Source organism: Corylus avellana, chromosome 2, assembly GCF_965113065.1.
Source record: "Corylus avellana chromosome 2, dhCorAvel1.hap1.2, whole genome shotgun sequence".
Taxonomy (NCBI): Eukaryota; Viridiplantae; Streptophyta; class Magnoliopsida; order Fagales; family Betulaceae; genus Corylus; species Corylus avellana.
In genome coordinates, this window is record NC_142491.1 from 22,764,309 (window position 1) to 22,782,564 (window position 18,256).

The window sequence follows — 18,256 nt, forward strand, 5'->3', positions numbered from 1 at the left end:
TTTGGGGGTGGCTCAACTTTTTTTTTTTTTTTTTTAAAAAAAAAATAAATAGATACCACGTGTCAACATCTGATTGGTCCACGTGTCAGTCTTAATGGTCAACTAACGGATTGACTAAATTGGTCATTTATCAAAACCCCAAGGGAGTCCTTTGATAAAAATGAAACCCCAGGGGAAAAAAAATAAAGTTGGCAAACCCTAAGGGGGTATGAGGTATTTAACCCAAAAATTTAATTAGTCCTTGTAATTCGGAGTTTATAAAGAGTGACCAAACACTCTATGAGGTAAGAAAAAACAAATTGGTCCATTAAAAAAAAATTGACAAAATTCATTAATGTGACACATCATCAACACCACAAAGATCGAGCATATGGTGGTTTGTCTTAAGTTTCTTGAGGCTTCGAATAATTGAAGTTGATGCAATTTGTTAAAAAAAATAATCCGAAATATATTCTTTTTTTTTTTTTTTTTTTTGACATGTCCACACAAGAGGGCAGTAGGGATTTGAACTAGTGACCTTCGCTTCATGAAGAATGGTCTCCAACCGATTGAGATACCCTGGGGACCCAAAATATATTCTTCAAGGGTGAGGGTGTAGCACCAAATATCTCCACATGCTCTTAATGACTCGAGTCCTTTGATGGGATTAATGTTCTCCTGTGAGCAGAAGCAGACTAAGCTTGTCCATTTTAGATAAGGTTGAGGGCAGCGTTTTTATTTTTTATTTTTATTATAAATAACACATGTCATAATATTATTGGTGCTAATGCGATACATTGACGGATTTTGTCAACTTTTTTAAAGGAATATTTAGTCACTTTTTAAACCTCAAAAAAAAAAAAAAAAAAAAAAAAAAAAACTCAAATTACGAGATCCAATTTAGCATTTTTCCCTAATTATTTTAGAATATATTCTCTATATTAGGTATTTAGGTTGATTGATATTTTCCTTAATTGAGTCATTTACCATTCATGTATTATTATCATCTAATCTCTTGATTTGATTACAATATTTACATTCATTTCACCTATAACATTTTTCTTATAAATACTTATGTAGTATATACTTCAATACAAGATTTTGCCCTAATGCTTTATCGGTTATCTTTTTCTTTTTCTTCTGCACTCTTTCTCTTTCATATTATTTTCTCATAATATATTTCTACACATGTTTCTAAAAAAGAAACTGTTAAGAGTATTGATGGCTTGAAATCTACTATGAAAGAAGGATCTCCCAGAGTTAATATTATTTCACAATTATACTTTCACAGTTTCACTCAAGCAAGATTTATGAAAATGCTGCATCTGTTTTGAAAACATGCTAAAAGAGGGAGAAGTTTTAAATAAGGGCTTATGTCACAAACATGATTAGTTATAATTGTGTTTACTTACTGAGCCGTGGGCTCTTAATTTTTAGTTATAAAATTGTTAAATTTTACAAATATAGTCGAAGAGGCCGATGATGAAATCTACCCACATCTAGATTATTAGTTCTAAAGTTGGCCTGAAGTGGCCGAGTTTTTTAGAAGTCAACCCTAGCTATGATTGCTTCGGATGGCACTTTTGAAAGAAAAATGATAAAAATCATTCTCTCAACCATCTCCATATAGTAAATGAATAAATCTACAATTGAATTTTTGTGGGACTCACATAAGTCTACAAATCCAATAGTGGATTTATTAGATTTACAAAAAGAGATGGTTGAAATTAAATATGGTTAAGACAGTTAGGAGAATAATGTATAATATGCCCCCGATCAAAAACCTTATAAATAGTGTTTATTTGGGAATATGTAATGGCTCTGATAATTATACATTATGTTTATTTCATAGTAGTGCTGTGGTGTTTAGTTTAATTTACACTTCTAAAGATGAGTTCGTGATTGAAAAAAAAAAAAAAAAAAAAACGAAAGAAGAAAAGATAAGCTAAAAAAAAAAACGAAAGAAGAAAAGATAAGCTAGTTCCCGCTGTACTATTAAGTAAAAATAGTTGAAAACAACTTCTATTAGTTCTTGGCACAAATTAAGACCTTTGTACCCTCTAATAAGAGCATGACAAATCAGTGTAGAACACCATAACAAAAAGAGAATAACTTTTATAGGGTCTTGGCACAAACCAAGGCCTTTGTGCCCACCAATAAGAATGCGACACATCAACATGGAACACTATAACAAAAATATGGTGTTCCACCTAATTTTTATTTTTTTCTAGAATATCTAAAACAAAATACTTTCTAGAATAAACTTTTCATATTTTTCTCCAAAACCACCCCAGCCACCAATCTGCCGCCAGAGAAGACGCCGGCCCGTACAGAGAAAGCAGGAGACGACGCCGACTGGTACCCCTCTCTCTCACCGGTGGCAACAGAAACTATCAAAAAAGCAACCCAAAATTAAGATTCATTCATCCCTGCTTCAACAGTATCCAAACAGAAAAATCATTCACAATGGGCATTAAAAGTACAAGAAGAAAATCATTGAGAATTGTTCTAAGACATTTTTTTTCATCTAGAAGATTAGAAGATTAGAAAACATCACTGGTGTGTGAGAGAGAGGGAGCACAAGAGAAAAAATCTCTATTGCCGCCGATGAGAGAGAGAGGGGCACTGGCCGGCGTCGTCTCCAGCTTTCTCTGTACGGGCTGGCGTCGTCTCTAGCGGTGTCTCTGGTGGCAGGTTGGTGGCTGGGGTGATTTTGAAGAAAAATATGAAAATTTTATTCTATAAAGTGTTTTGTTTTAGGTATTCTAGAAAAAAAATTAGGTGGAATACCATATTTTTGTTATAGTGTTCCACGCTGATGTGTCGCCTTCTTATTGGAAGGCACAAAAGCCTTGGTTTGTGCCAAGACCCTATAGAAGTTATTCTCAAACAAGAATAAGCAAATATATATATATATATATATATATATATATATATATTTTTTTTTTTTAACAAGACCTCATATGCGTTAAAATAAAATATTTTCTAGAATAAACTTTTTATATTCATCCTACTCAGACAAACCAAACCCTAAACCCTATATTCTCTAACCAAAAAAATCCAAAGGGGCCAAAATACTCTTTCTCTCTAACCAAAAAAATCCAAAGGCAGCCGGTTACAAAGAGATTTTGTGCTCTGCTGCCGGTGACAGATAAACTTTGTTCTTTGCTGTTGGTGTGTGTAAGAGAGAGAGGGAGACAAAGAGTTGCTGGTGTCGGTGAGAAAGAGAGAGAGAGGGAAGGAGAACTTACCCAGTGACAGAGAGCTGCCGACGTGATCTTGGCTAGCCAGTCGCGGGTCTGGTGGCTAATGGTGGATCTACGTAGGATGAATAAGAAAATTTTATTCTAGAAGTTTATTTTAACGCGTATAAGGTATTGGTGAAAAAAAAAAAAATTAGGTGTTTTAGCTTATTTTTGGTGTTCATGCAAACTTGTCGTGCTCTTATTGGAGGGTACAAAAGTCTTGGTTTGTACCAAAACCTTATGGAAGTTATTCTTAAAATAGTAATTTCACCCGAAATATGCAAGTATTCTGTCAATCAAAAGTTGAGTAATGCTACAAGTCATTTTTGTGTCACTCTAAGAATATGGTGGCTTCTAAAATTACCATTGACTTTGTAATTGATCATAATTTAATTTTGATTAAATGATAATTTTAAAAGCCTCCTTATTCTTAGAGTGACATAAGAGAGATACAAGAGTGATTTCTAGAATTACTCCCCAAAGTTAGTATTGCGTTACAATTTGAATCTAATACTTTTTATAAAATTTTAAAAATATTCAACCTAAAAGATTACTAAACAAACCATGATTGTATTAATTAATTATATTAGCAAGGTGTTTGGTTCTAAAAAATAGATGATTTTTTTTTTTTTAAACTTTTTGATTATGATGTGATATTAAAGATAAAGTAATTTTTTGGAAAAAAAATTCACATACTTTCTTCGAATTATCATCCAATTGATAATGTCTTTTTAAACTTTTAATTACGACAATGTCTCGCCTAAACTATCAAAAAATTGACAATATTCCCAAAGTCTAGCAAAAAGACAAAATAAATCTTGAATTTTTTTTCAATAAAACAAAAATACTTCAATAAATTGAAAAAAAAATTTAAAAATAATAATTTTTTTTCTTTAAGAAAAAATGATTATTTATTTATTTTTAATAAATTTCCAAAGTTTGGTTTTTTTTTTTTTTTTTTTTTTTTTAAATTAGTTTTATTTTTAAATTATTTTATTAAGCTATTTTTATTATTGAGAGAGACATTGACAGTTATTGATAGTTTAGCACATTATCTCAATTAAAAGCTTGTGAAAACATTATCAGTTAAGTAGTAATATAAGAGAGGAACCTGAACTTTTCTCCAACCTCTTAATATATTGTGAATGCTTTGCTTGTTAAGTTATTTGTTATTTTATTTTTATTTTTTTTGTTCAAAAAGGTTTGAGGTCAGGTACGGGAAAGGGTTGCACATGGGCACAGATCTGCGGCCATTTTTGAAATTTTGGCTCCATTTTGGTAAATAGCAAAGACCTGTCATCTTCCACTTTCTTTGTTGCCCATTCTTGAGAAAAAGACAAAACAAAAACAAAAACAAAAACAAAAACAAAAACAAAAAACAGAAAGAAAGTGAGAGACAGAGAGAACAATGGCTGTAGCTCAAAAGCAGAGAGATTGCCCTCCTATTCCTTCTCTCATGGTCCCCGACCTTGACTATGAGTTTCTCTTGTTAAAGCCAAGGAAAAAGCTGGGGAGGCTACCGATGACCAAGGAAATGCTCTTTCAGAAAGAAACTTCGGGTTCGGGGTTCACCACTACGGCTGCTAAGCAAGTGAGAATCACTTTGTCGTAGTCCTTTTCTTTTGTTTTTTCCTATTTTTTAGATGTTTTTTTTTTTGTTGTTGGGTATTTTGGTTTTTTGTTCCGAAATAAGCACTGCAACTAAATCTCTGATTGACACAAAATTTTAATGGCTTTCTGTCTGATAGAATATTCAGTGATTAAACTCAACTTCTCATTATCTTTGGTCGATGTTTTATGATCGTACCAGGTTGCCCGATTTCAAACTCTGCCTCTACTAAACCTCCTATTTAACTTAATATTTCATGTTTCAGCTTGACACTCTTTGCTATCATCGACTCATTTATGTTTTTGAAATGTCAAATGCCAGTGTTTTTGAGAGCTGTTTTACATTTGAGAGGTTTGAAAAAGTTAAAAGTCGTTTTGGGTTTTTTTTTTTTGGTTTAAAAAAGTGTTCTTCTTATACGACATAAAGGTAAAAATAGGTTTTGTGTTTTTTTGTTTTTTTTTTAGTTTTTTTTTTTGGTTGTTGGTTAATGTTTTTGTTTTTGTTATGACAAGAGAAAACATGAATTTTAACCAGTGGAGCCACTAATGCTTAAGAATTTTCATTGTCTTCAATTTTAAATTCAATTAGACAAGCCCTAACTGGAGCTGGTGTTTGACAACAATCTTTAGAAACTGATAGATTATTTTTCTTACACTTTCTTCGCGTATGGATCTACACTCCCCTCAACAAGTGAGGCCCAACATGTAAATTTTTTAAAAAACTTTAAATGGGAGGTATATTGTTACGTCCTACGTTGCCAAGGTGTGGAAAAGATGATGTGTTTATATGAAATATGCTATCTCTAAATAGTATGAGGCTTTTTGGAGTAAACCTAATAATAAAACCGTGCGAGCTTGACCCAAAGCAAACAATATCATATTACTCGGAGCGGGGTGTTACATATATAGTGGAGGCAGGGCACCTAAGTTGGGTTTCTTGAAAACAGGAAACAGTTGTTCACAGCCCTAGCTCTTTGAAAATCAGTTTTTAGAAGTCATCAAATAAACACATTTTCTGTGTCATCCTATCCTGTTTTTGTTTTTGTTTTTGAATACAGAAAATAATACAAACTATCTCTGTACTGCATGTTCAAGGACATAGCTGGGACTCCTGAAAGTTGTGCCAATGAAGAAAAAAGCTGACTTGCTATTCTCATAGTCACTAATCTCCACCACTTATTTCCAAATATTTTACTAAACCAAATTCATGTTCCATTGTACTTGTGCTGGTCAGCTTTCTCAATTAGGTTACTGTTTATTGTCTGCATTTTACTGAACTCTATTTTGTTGGATTGTTAGTATCTCACTCTTTTGAATGATAGTATTGTGATGTCCCACATTGCCTGAGTGTGGAAAAAATGATGTGTTTATATGAAATATGCTCTCTCTAAATGGTATGAGGGATTTTGGGGGTAAACTCAATACTAAAACCGTGCCGATTTGGCCCAAAGTGGACAATATCAAATCATTTAGGGTAGGGTGTTTCATGTATATTATTTTATTTAATTAATTATAGTACTCAATTAATACAAGTTATTGATGGATTCTTGAGCAGGCAATCAATAATGCAGAGAAGTTAAAAAGGTCAGTAAGTATTATTGATTGCTACTTAACATGTTATGGCATTTTGGAGAATTAATAACCTTTTAACAGTGCTGCCTCCACTTTCTGCCACAGTGTTAAAAGAAAGAGAACAACAGTCAACAGCTTATATGCTACATCCAAAGCTCAGTCTTCTGTTTCACAACAAGCAAAAGAGGTTCAAGCAATTCTAGATCCCAAATTCCCTAGCCTTGTCAAGACTATGCTTCCATCTCATGTTACTTTTGGATTTTGGCTGGTAAGTCTAACTTTGTGCATGCTTACCTTGTAAATTGAATAAAGTATGGGTCAGTAGACTTATTTTATGTGCTTAATCATTCGGATAACAGGGTCTCCCCAAGCACTTTTGTGATGCACATTTGCCTAAGCATGATACTAAAATTGTTTTGGAAGATGAAAGTGGGGAAGAATTTGAAACAAAATATCTTTGGGAAAAGGTGGGACTAAGTGCTGGATGGAGAGGGTTTTCTATTGCTCACAAGATACTGGAGGGAGATAGCGTGATTTTCCATTTAGTCAAGCCTTCCAAGTTTAAGGTGGTCATTTGAACCTTCTTGTTGTTGCTTATACATTACCTTGCGCCCCCAAAATCCTTGAGTGCTTAATATCCGTTGCTAACATTCAATGCCTGTTCAAAGAGTTGGCTTAAGCAATTATTTTGTAATCTTTTCCTTAACAAATAACTCTCCTATTGGCCTTATCCACGTCTTTCCTCTTTCAATTTACTTAGCAAAAAATAAAATCCTAAAGGACTTTTGCCTAGTGGAGCTTTTCTCTTTCCATTGCATGTCGATTAAACAGATATAATTTATTATATGCTGCTTGCGGCTGTTACTTGTCAATGCTATTATGTGTGATTTTCACCTGACCTGTTATGTGCTTATGTAACGTGATGAGAACTAAGTAGAAAGATTGATATGGTAGGATTTTCGAGAAATCTTGAACCTCCTATAGGATTTTCGAGGAATCCTAAACCTCCTATGAGTAATTCGAGGTGCTCTCAACTCCTACAAACACAGGGTTTGAATAATTTACTTGATTGATTTTCTTATTCATAAATAATGCAGTATTTAAAAACAATAGAAAATAGAGTCCCACATGAGATAGGACTTTCATTTAAAATAGGGAAATCTAATCCTACTCAAATAACAAATAACAAGATAAAATAGATAAACATAACATAAGAGTCCTACCCACACAACAATATTAAAATAATAAAACAATTATAAAACATTAATGAACTAAATAACCTAATTGATAATACTTCATAACAGACCCACTACCTAACAATGACTACATGTAACATTCCATCCCTCTTTGAATCGACCTTGTCTTCAAGGTCGTAAAAATCTTGCGGTGAAAATCTTTTTTCTTCTCCTTTGACTCAATCTTTTTTTTTTTTTTTTTCTAAACCAAACAAAGAAGGCAATCTTCTTTTTCTTTTTTCTGGTGAACCACAAAACCAGGTTGCATTGATCACTAAATTTCTTGTCTCTGTTGTGAAATGAGAACCTGATGGGGTTTGTCCCACTAAAGACCGGTTTGGTATGGTGAAATTGTGTTTGCTGGTGGACTGAATTGTGCCCACCCAAATAACAAATAACAAGATAAAAGAGATAAACATAACATAAGAGTCCTACCTACACAACAATATTAAAATAATAAAATAACTATAAAACATTAATGAACTAAATAACCTAATTGATAATACTTCATAACAGACTCACTACCTAACAATGACTACACGTAACATGACCCATTTTAGGTATACATTGTGAGATCTAATCATTCAGATGAAGTGGATGGTGCTCTTGCCCTCTTAAAGTTGGATGCTTGCATGAAGCAAATGAAGTGCAGTAAGTTGTTTTGCAGTTCACATTGCCTTTTTCTTTTTTTCTTTTCTTCTCTCCTTGATCATCTTTTAAATGGCTACAAAATGCTACTTTCTTCAATTCCCTTTCTATTTGTTTCAATTGTGTGAATCAGATACGAAAACCAAGGCTTGTGAAGAGACAGTAAATGAGGGTTTGGAGCCTCTTTCTCAAGAAAATGCTAAAAGGAATAGCCTGACTGTCTATGGTACTGATCTTGGGCCGATATCAGATCCTTTAGAAGATCACAGTGATTTTGGCTCAGAAATTTTGGATGGAATCAGATTATCAGAATCTGTTGTTGATTTCAAACAAGTTAGAAGTATTGGGGATTTCATCATTCTCGTTAATGGTTTGGTTATAAACTCTGAGCTTTCCAAATTCCTTGTGACCAAGTACTATGAGCTCTGTTGCAGTCAGAAATCATTTCTTCATGACCATCTCCTCGAGGGTCTTAACTGTAAGTTAGCTGCTGGAATAATTTCTGAGACTATTAACATTGCCGATGCCATTAGATCCTGCAAGATTTGCACGTCACGAGATCATTTTTCCACTTGGGAAAAGACTTTGAAAGCTTTTGAGGCATTGGGCATGAATGTGGGATTCCTGAGTGCTCGGCTAGAGCAGCTTGTGAATATTTCACTGAAATCAAAGAGGTATAAAGAAGCTAGACTTGATAGAGCTCATGCAGAAGAGGAGAAGCAAACTCTGGAGGCAAAGCTTGTGGATATAAAAGAGAAAATGAATAGCCTTGATGTGGAGATTGAGAATCTGGATCCTACTGCTGAGAGGCTTGAGCATATGTTTGAAGAACTGGCTAATGCCCCTTGGTAATGAGGAACTATTGTCATTGGTTCACAGCTTTTGTGCAAATTCCAGGGCCTGGAATATGTTGATGCTTGATGGTGAAGAGATGTTTTATTTTAATGGTATATATGTTTTTTTGTGAAGTTTCTCTCACACATAAATTGATAGTTTCACAAAGGAACATTTTTCTCAGCACTATAACTATCTTTTTGTAAGTTAAGGTGATTAATGTAATGATAGGGATGACTAGAGAAACTCATACAACTGTTAGCAATGGCCAGAGGAGATGGTGTATCTATTGATTCTCTTTTTTGTAAGCCTTTCAACGATTACCTATGATAAAAGCTGTAATTATTAGACAATCTCTCTCTCTCTCTCTCTCTCTCTCTCTCGCTCTCTCTCTCTTTCACACACACACACACATACAACACAAGTTTGTCTTTGCTCAAATCCAAAGGACTTTCCAAGGCAAACCTATCTCCCAACATGTTCATACAAATTACTTCAAAGTAAATACAACCTAAAATTTAAGAAAAATAATATGAGCTACTTGCAGGATAAATGGGTCTGTTTTTTTTTTGGGAACAAATTATCTCTTTATTGATATAACAATTAAATAGGACAAAATACTCCGTACAATGCTAAAGATATAATTTGAAATCTTCACATCTCAAACATTATTTGTGACATATATAATAGCCTTTCGTGCTATTATAAGACAATATGTATGAAAAGTTACCGTTTCAATCAGTTTCAGATTTACAACAAATTTTGGCGAATCACGTTTCTATCCGCTACTAGGTCCTTGATTCCCCGACTTTTTTATATCTGCTACTAGTGTTTATCAATTGCAATTCTCTTCACTGCCTTTACTACAGTGACAATTCTTTTTTATACTTGATAACTCCTCTATCATCGGTCTATGATTTACTTCCAGAAAATGAAACATAAGAAAACAAAAAATTGATCGGAAACCAATTCCGTTATTCTCTAGAGAGAATACATTCTTATTTAAAAAATAACGAAAATACAATAATAAAAAACCCAATACACCCTCACGCATTCCACGCCCCACTGCTGGCTAGCCAAGCCCCGCTAAAAAGCACCCTGAGGACCATTGACATACGCGCCCTGATCGATCTACGGTGGAGGAGAAAAAAGGGAGGGGGAAGGGGAAAAGAGAAAGAGGGCGGGGAGGAGGGAGTTGTAACTCCCTCCCCCCACTCTGATAAATGGGTCTCTAAACTATAACAATGTAGAGAGGCCATGTAGTTTCTATGGAATATTTATTAAATTCCAAGATGATTTTCACAATAAATTAATAATACACAAATAAAAGAACATATAGGATTTCCTAATAGCAAAGAGTTTAACTTCAATGCGGTCTTGGCATAAAACCAGGCTTTCATGCCCACCAATTCCATAATAGCAAAGAGTTTAACTTCAATGCAGTTTTGGCATAAAACCAGGCTTTTATGCCCACCATTCAGAAGCTGACACCTCAACTTAGAACAAAAAACCAAAATGAGAATAAAACAGTAGACTATTCCTCTCACACAATCATCTGAGCCACTGCTCGCCTCTGCCTGCTGCCGCAACCTGAAACCGCCCAGCCCACCGCCTCCATCTCTCTCTCTCTCTCTTCGCCGGCCTCATGGGGGAGGCTCTCGGCCACCCCCAGCCACCCTTGAGGTGGCGCGCAGCCAGATCTTCATGGTGGTGGCCGCGAGGCTGGTAGAGAGAGAGAAAGAGACAAAGGCGGTGGGCTGGGGCGTCTGGGCGTGGGCGGATCCGGGAGGTGGCGGCGGCAGAAAGTGGCTCAAATTGATGGGTGGAGGAAGAATCTTGTGTTTTGCTAACATATAGTTTTCTTGCATTTTTCCTGCATAGCTAATGTGTCGAACTCTGAGTGGTTGGCACAAAACAAGGGTTTTGTGCCATGATCGCATAGAAAGTCGCACTCAATAGCAAAACATTTTTTGCAAACTTCTATCTCAAAGAATTTGTGAGTATTCTTGAATCTTGACCCTCCCTCTTACTTTACACAAAACTAATGGAGATTCCTTAAATTTATAGGATACATACCGATTTTCCTCTACAATTATAACCTCACTTCCTAACAAAATAGGAGGTTAATAGAAATCCATTTCTCTTATTTCAACAATAAAATAGCTTAATATGATTTCAATTAGATAACATCATCTAATATTATTAGGGGTCTAACGATTTATATATGTGCCGTGTCATTTGGGCCATTAGATTCTTACATATACAAAATCATAAAATTTATATATATCCAAAATATAAAAGACCAAAAAGAAAATTAAATATTGACAACAATCTAGTCACAACTATTCAGGGGATGAAGAAGGTGAAAAATATAATTAGGAATGTTATCAGCGAAGTTAGTTGTAGCAACTCATGGTGGATGATGTCGGTATCAACACACGAACCCATTTTGCTTAGCTCCTAGCCAGCTTATAAGGGAGAAAGGGAGTCTAAGAAGTAATAGTACAACGGTGGATGAGATACCCTTCGGGGTGGTGAGACAAATTGATATTTTAGGTTTATATTTGAACTTGGAATTTCTAATGGACCAAAATGGTTCTATAAAGGAGACCTAGAGGTGCTGTGATGGAGGGGATCTACTGTAGGAGATCAGAGGAAGTGGTGGTATTGTTTAAAACCCAGGCCATTTCAGTCCAAAGTTAGCTGTCACTTCAGCCCAAAGTTGACTCTCTTTTTGTTCGGCCTTTGTGGTATTGTTTAAGATCCAGGCCGGCCTTTGTGGTATTGTTTAAAACCCATGCCACTTCAGCCCACAGTTGGCTTCCACGTCAGCCTAAAGTTGGCTCTCTTTTTTGGCTCATAAATGACCCTCTTTTGTATTGTTTTGCTATCTTTCAAAATAATAATAATAATAAAGTCAAACTCAAGGTTTCAGGATCTTACACCTTGAGTTTGAGAGATGATATTAGAGTATATTTGAATGACCCTAAAGTTAGAGATTTAATGAAAATTGATGAAGATTAGATTAACCTAATTTAGGGATTTGATCACCCTAAATTAGGGAATTTGATTAAGATTACATTTATGTATAAGCTCTATAAATAGAACATGCTGTATTGTAAACAATTCACTCAATTTGGATCCGGATCCCCTCATATTAGAGGAAGAGTATGAGATTCTCATATTTCTCAATCCTGGCCGTCCAATTTTATTCAACGCTCTACAAATTGCCACGTGTCCCACTATAAATAATTAATAAAATATTATTTAACTTTTTTTTAAAAAAATAATAATTAAAATAATAAAAAAAACTAAAATGAAAGAATAAAAACAATGGGGTGGCCGGCCACCCTAGTTAGCCATGGGGTGGCTTTGGAGCCACCCCCAACCGCCGCTTGGGGGTGGATTGAGTTATTTTAATTTTAATTTTCTTTTCAAAAGTTAAATAATATTTTATTAATTATTTTATAGTGGGATACATGGCACTCTATAGAGCGTTGGATAAAATTGAACGACCAGGATTGAGAAATATGAGAATGTCATATTTTCCTCTAATATGACGGGATCCGGATCCCAATAAAGAGGTATGATACAGCCACAACTTAAACCTAATTTTGGTTTAACTTTTAAACCAAATTTTTCTCTCTCGTTGAAGGCTCTCTCTCTCCTCCACATGCAGTTTTTTTTTTTTTTTTTTTTTTTTTAAAAAAAAAAACTTAAGAAAAAAGTTGGGTCAAAGTTAAGTTTAAGTTGTACCTTAATCATTTTCCTCTAGGTCATAGATCAAACAACATAAAAATTCCTTTGTCTATTTTATTTTATTTTATTTCTACTTTTATCTTATTTCCGCATTTATTTATGGATTTCTCCGGGGGAAGGACGCAATGCTCAAAATCCTAGGAAAATGCAACGTGTCCTACTGACGTTGCCGCATTTTGAAATTAAAAGTTTTAAACTTGGCAAATCAGCGCTCAAACACGACCGTTGCCCATCCCACATTTCCCATTGACCATTGTCCGGAATAGGACAAAAGACATCTAACGGTCAGACACTCTCTCCCCCATTTTTTTGGTTTCGCTGTTTATTTGTAAGAATTGGCTCTTCCTCTGGACAAAAAAGAGAGAGAATCGTTGTTTGAGAAGGAAAATGGTGGTCGAAACGAAGCGAAGCTATGAGGAGTGCCGGCGACAGAGGCTGCAAGAGAACAAGAAGAGACTGGAGGAGCTGAATCTGGGGAAGCTCGCTCAAGCTCTCAAGGCCTCGAGCCCTAAGCCCTCTCCGGTGGGTTTGATAACTCCCTCTGTTTGTTTTTTGGGTTTTGAAGTTTGATTGTAACGGTGGAATTTTTTTTTTTTTTTTTTTTTTTGGGGTTATTTGTACTTGCAGGTGAAGCAGGTGAGGCGATTTAGGCAGCCGGTAGACCTCTCTTCTGTGAGCGTGAGAAGGTCCAGCCGCGTCGCCGCCAAGCCCCCTCCAATTTACAAGGAAGTCAGTTCTCTGTCTCTCTCTCTCTCTGTATTACAAACCGAATCTAGAGTCCGTCACTGTGCATTTGTTTTCGATTCGATTTTTTCTTTTTCTTTTTGGCTGAACATAGACATAGTCAAAGTGTTTGAAAGTGAAACCGTTTGTTTTAGAAGATTTAAGGTGCTCACTGTTGAGGAATAATCCCACATTGCATGTGAACAAGATGTTGGACATATTTATAAGGAATGAACAACTCTCTCTTATTGAACTGGTTTTATGAGATGAGTTAAGCTTACGAATTTCTTCATAGTATCAGAGCCTATTACATGATGAATGGGGCCACACTTTTTACCTCGTGACAACGACTAGAAAAAATACTGGCTTGCATATGAAAGAGGGTGTTGAGGAGCATTGCCTCTTAACAAGATATTTGACATGTTTATAAAGAATGGGCAACCGTGTCTTATTGAACCGATTTTATGAGATGAGTTAGGTCTACAAATTTATTGACTTACTAGGTTGCCAAATTGCTAATGTTGCAAAGAAAACAGTCTGATGCCGTCTATTAATTTTCAGAAACCACTAGGTTTGAGTTTCATTAGTATCTGGCAGTTTGTATTATATGTTATTCTCTGCTTTTTAGGTTTTCTTGAATCCCTGTTGTTTTCTATCCACCTAATTGATTTCCATTATAGAGTATTTTTATTGTTTCTTAAATTGGTTTTGGTAATGTTTTGAGTTGCTATGGATGCTTAGACATGGTTTTACATTGTCCAAATGCTTTATTTTGGATTCATCTGAAAGCTTCTTGATTCTTGGCAGGTACCATTTGAACCTTTGGGGAGGAGGCCCATAAGGTTGGTGTATGCCTCAGCGTTCAATTTTTCAGTAATCAATGAAAGACTGAGTATTTTTTGGTAGCTTGTTTATATTATGACTATTGTGGGATTCACTTGTAGGAGCTATCAACCAAGAGACCTGTTGAACCGATTTTATGCTTCGGATGAAGCAAGGCAAGATGCAATTGAGAGAGCAGAACAAGTTGAATCAGGCTTGGGATCTGACTTCCCCACTTTCCTGAAGCCCATGCTCCATTCACATGTCACCAGAGGATTTTGGCTGGTAAGTTAATGACTTGTTCAAACAAGTTAGATGATATTCTGAACCAAGACTGTTCTTTCAGTAATATGTGTTGAGTCACTGTTGTTCTTAGACTTCTTGTAAACAAATATTGTTTATGGATTTGTGCCATAAAATATTGTTTAAACACAGCTGAAACTTAAATTTGGACATATAATTGAAAGGTCTCAGACTTTCAATTGTTTATTTTCATTTTAAATGGTTGGACATGATATCTTGCTCTTTTTGTAGAATGAATAACTTCACTTAGAACCTCTGAATTACCACGCGTTTTGAGGAAATTCTTCCAAATTTCAAAAACTCTCAATTTCACCCCATGAACTTTCAATTTGATGCAATTGACCCCACTCTGTCAATTTTTGTCGTTAAACCCTAACGGAAACCACTAAAAATACCAAATTAGCCTTCAATTTTTAATTTAGGGTAAATTTGAATTTTTTTTAAAGTTTCAAGGTTATAAAGGTCATTTCATCACTTTTAACATTCAAAAACTGACGAAAATGGGTAGATTGCATCCAATTGAAAGTTTTGATGTGAAATTAAAAGGTTTTAAAATTTTGAAGAATTTTTTCAAATCGCGTGGTAGTTTATGAATTATTTGTGAAGTTTCGATTTGTAGAATGAAAATGGTATTAGTAAAATTTTGATTGTTCGTATGGACGATAGAATTGGATGTAATATCTAAATTTTTGTGATAACATTTTGCTTCTACCTACCAATAGGGTCTGCCGGTCCAGTTTTGCAAGGCGCACCTTCCCTCCAAGGACGAAATGATTACTTTAGTAGATGAGGATGGAAATGAGTCCCCAACAAAATACCTCTTTCACAAAACTGGTCTTAGTGGCGGTTGGAAAGGTTTTGCTACTTGTCATGACCTAGTTGATGGTGATGCATTAGTGTTCCAATTAATTAAGCCTACTAAATTTAAGGTGAGCAGTTGGACTTGGATTGATGTCATGATTGTTTGGTTTATGTTTAATGCTTTCATACAAGATTGAAGGATAAACAGGTAGATTTGCTAAATCTATTTCAACACGAATTCGTTTAAGATTCAACTATGGCTCAATAGAATCATTATCCTCCATAATCTCAGCTAACTAAAATTATATATATATATATATATATAATTATCATCATATTGATTTAAAAGAGCAACCTAAGATGTTTAGAAACAACATTTATATTTATGAGTAGAAATGGGGTATGATCACTAAACCATTAAATTTATTGGTGCTTAGTTTTGTTTGAACTGCATGCATTATGTAATTTTATGGTCGATCCTGATCTCTATTAGGGTATGCATTATGTATTAAGGTTGAATGTCATATATGCATGCATGGGATTCTTCAAACAACATATATGCTTATTATTAAATGTTTTACTAATTTTCTTCACATACATGAAAACATTGATATTCCTAAATCAATATGCATGGTTTGACTACTTGAACTATTCTTGCTTCAATTTTCACATGTTTCAAAGTTATTTTATTATGTAGAAACAAATATGTTCTAGACAATGCTCTTTTGTCATATTTTTCCTTTTTTAGACACTACACGAGTATCTACTTTTGTTTTCATTGATTTTCAGTGAATAATGCTAAAAGTTACTCTTGTATTCTTCTTATGTCACTCAAAGAATTATGTATCTTTTAAAATTACCATCGGCTTTGTGATTATTTATTATTGAATTTTGATCGAATAGTAATTTTAAAAGCCACCCCATTCTTAGAGTAACACAAGAACATAAGAATAACTTATAGAATTACTCATTTTCTGTCCTCATGGAACATGATTCTAAAAATATGACATATCAAATGATATATTGTCTATTAAGATATATATCTTACAACATTGATATGATGTTTTGCCTACTCATTTTTTGTTCCGCAAAACTAGATATACTATTTCGTTAAACATGTCAACAAAAAAAATTTATCGAGAAATCTTGAGGATCCTAGTCCTCGTTAAGGTGTGCATGATGCATTAGATCTGAATTTCATATGTATGGATTATCTAAACAACATAAGTGTTTATATATCGTAGATGTAACAACTTTAATGTGATTTTTTGCCTATTCATTTTCTATTGTACAAAAAAAAAAAAAAAAAATGATTCATTTTTTTATTGTACATATCTATGTAAAAGTTTTTCTAAGAAATGTAGAGGAACTTGATTCCCATTAGGGTATACGTTATGTATTAATGTCACATGTATGGATCATTGGAAAATCATATATGCTTTTATATATATATATATATATATATATATATATATGAAATTGCTCAAGTTTATACATCCTTGAAAAATTCTTTGTTTAATTAATATGCACAGTTTGGCTACTTAAATTATTCAATTTTGCGTGTTTCAAAATTATTTTATTATTGAGAAATAAATATTATTCTAAAGAGTGCTCTCTTGTCATATTATTATTATTATTATTATTTTCTGGACACTACACAAGTACACAGTGAGTATCCACATTTTCTTCCACTGTTTCCAGCCTTTATGCAGCATGATACTTATAAACATGACGGTATCAAGTTATATATATCTATATCCTACATCATTGATTTGATTTTTTGTCTATTCATTTTCTATTACACAATACTATATACATTTTTTTTTAATTAAATCTATGATGTTTGTTGTGTACTTGAATGAAATGAAGAATAATACCTTGTTCGAAAGCTATATATGATTGAATTATGTTATGCAATTTTTATTTTATTGACATTTGCACTTTTGAAACACCATATCTATAAGTATCTTTTTAAGAATAGTGATTACCTGATTTATTCTTTCTAGGTGTACATCATTAGGGCATCTAAGCTAACAGACAGTGAAGATGATGACAACGATTCAGATGTCTCACACTTGGACAGGAGTGCCAAAAGAATCAAAGCAAGTAATTGTTTTTCACTCTGAAGCTTTTTACAAGTTGGTTTTTGCATAGCAACTGAATATTTAAAGAAATGCATGCTGATTTAATATTTCCATCTATTTTCTCTTTTTGCCAGGCAGAAAGTAGTCTTTATACTTGATGTCTTACTGGAATTTCCTCATTTTGCTCCGAGAAAGCTATGGTACAGAATTAGAATTTTGTAGCTTCCTCTGCAATGTACTAATGTTAATTTGGTTCTCCATTACTGGGGCTGTGCTCTAGGCTAACTGAGAATATTGCTGTATACTTTGGGAGTTAGGAATATTTTTTGTTTCATTCCTTTGAAATACACATGTTCCTTTAGTTAGCCAGCTTTATCAGTGGATTGTATTGTAACACAAAGAGAAACGACATTGATGATGATTGAAGCTTACAAAGTTATTTCTTAAAATCTTGTTGGAGTTTTTGAAAATTTGTCTGACACTTGTATCTGATTTTGCAATGAAGTAATCCCACCCTTTCTCTCCGGCAGCCCCTTGGGAGGAGGGAGTTTCCACTTCCTCCTCCCTCCCCTACCCCGATGATCCCTACTTCCTTCTTCCCCCTCCCTTTCCCGTCTCTTCTGAGGCCAAAACTTCTTTCTTG

At 34.2% G+C, this 18,256-nt stretch overlaps 2 protein-coding genes across 3 annotated transcripts; both read left to right on the forward strand.

Annotated features, from left to right (window-relative positions):
- The first annotated feature begins 4,630 nt into the window (after positions 1-4,630).
- On the forward strand, positions 4,631-9,424 carry LOC132167424 (B3 domain-containing protein Os01g0234100-like). The gene is made up of 6 exons (XM_059578392.2): positions 4,631-4,815; positions 6,388-6,416; positions 6,510-6,672; positions 6,764-6,970; positions 8,200-8,290; positions 8,421-9,424. The coding sequence occupies exons 1-6, from the start codon at positions 4,633-4,635 to the stop codon at positions 9,137-9,139; spliced, it is 1,392 nt and encodes a 463-aa protein (XP_059434375.2). The 5' UTR covers positions 4,631-4,632; the 3' UTR covers positions 9,140-9,424.
- A 3,700-nt stretch (positions 9,425-13,124) lies between these two features.
- On the forward strand, positions 13,125-18,167 carry LOC132180728 (B3 domain-containing protein At3g19184). 2 transcript variants are annotated; one of them, XM_059593643.2, is made up of 7 exons: positions 13,125-13,402; positions 13,508-13,609; positions 14,411-14,445; positions 14,548-14,710; positions 15,451-15,657; positions 17,536-17,635; positions 17,752-18,167. In XM_059593643.2, the coding sequence occupies exons 1-7, from the start codon at positions 13,268-13,270 to the stop codon at positions 17,769-17,771; spliced, it is 762 nt and encodes a 253-aa protein (XP_059449626.1). In that variant the 5' UTR covers positions 13,125-13,267; the 3' UTR covers positions 17,772-18,167. The 2 variants fall into 2 exon arrangements, with proteins under 2 accessions (XP_059449626.1, XP_059449635.1); XM_059593652.2 differs by having other exon boundaries at positions 17,748-18,090.
- The last annotated feature ends 89 nt before the right edge of the window (positions 18,168-18,256 follow it).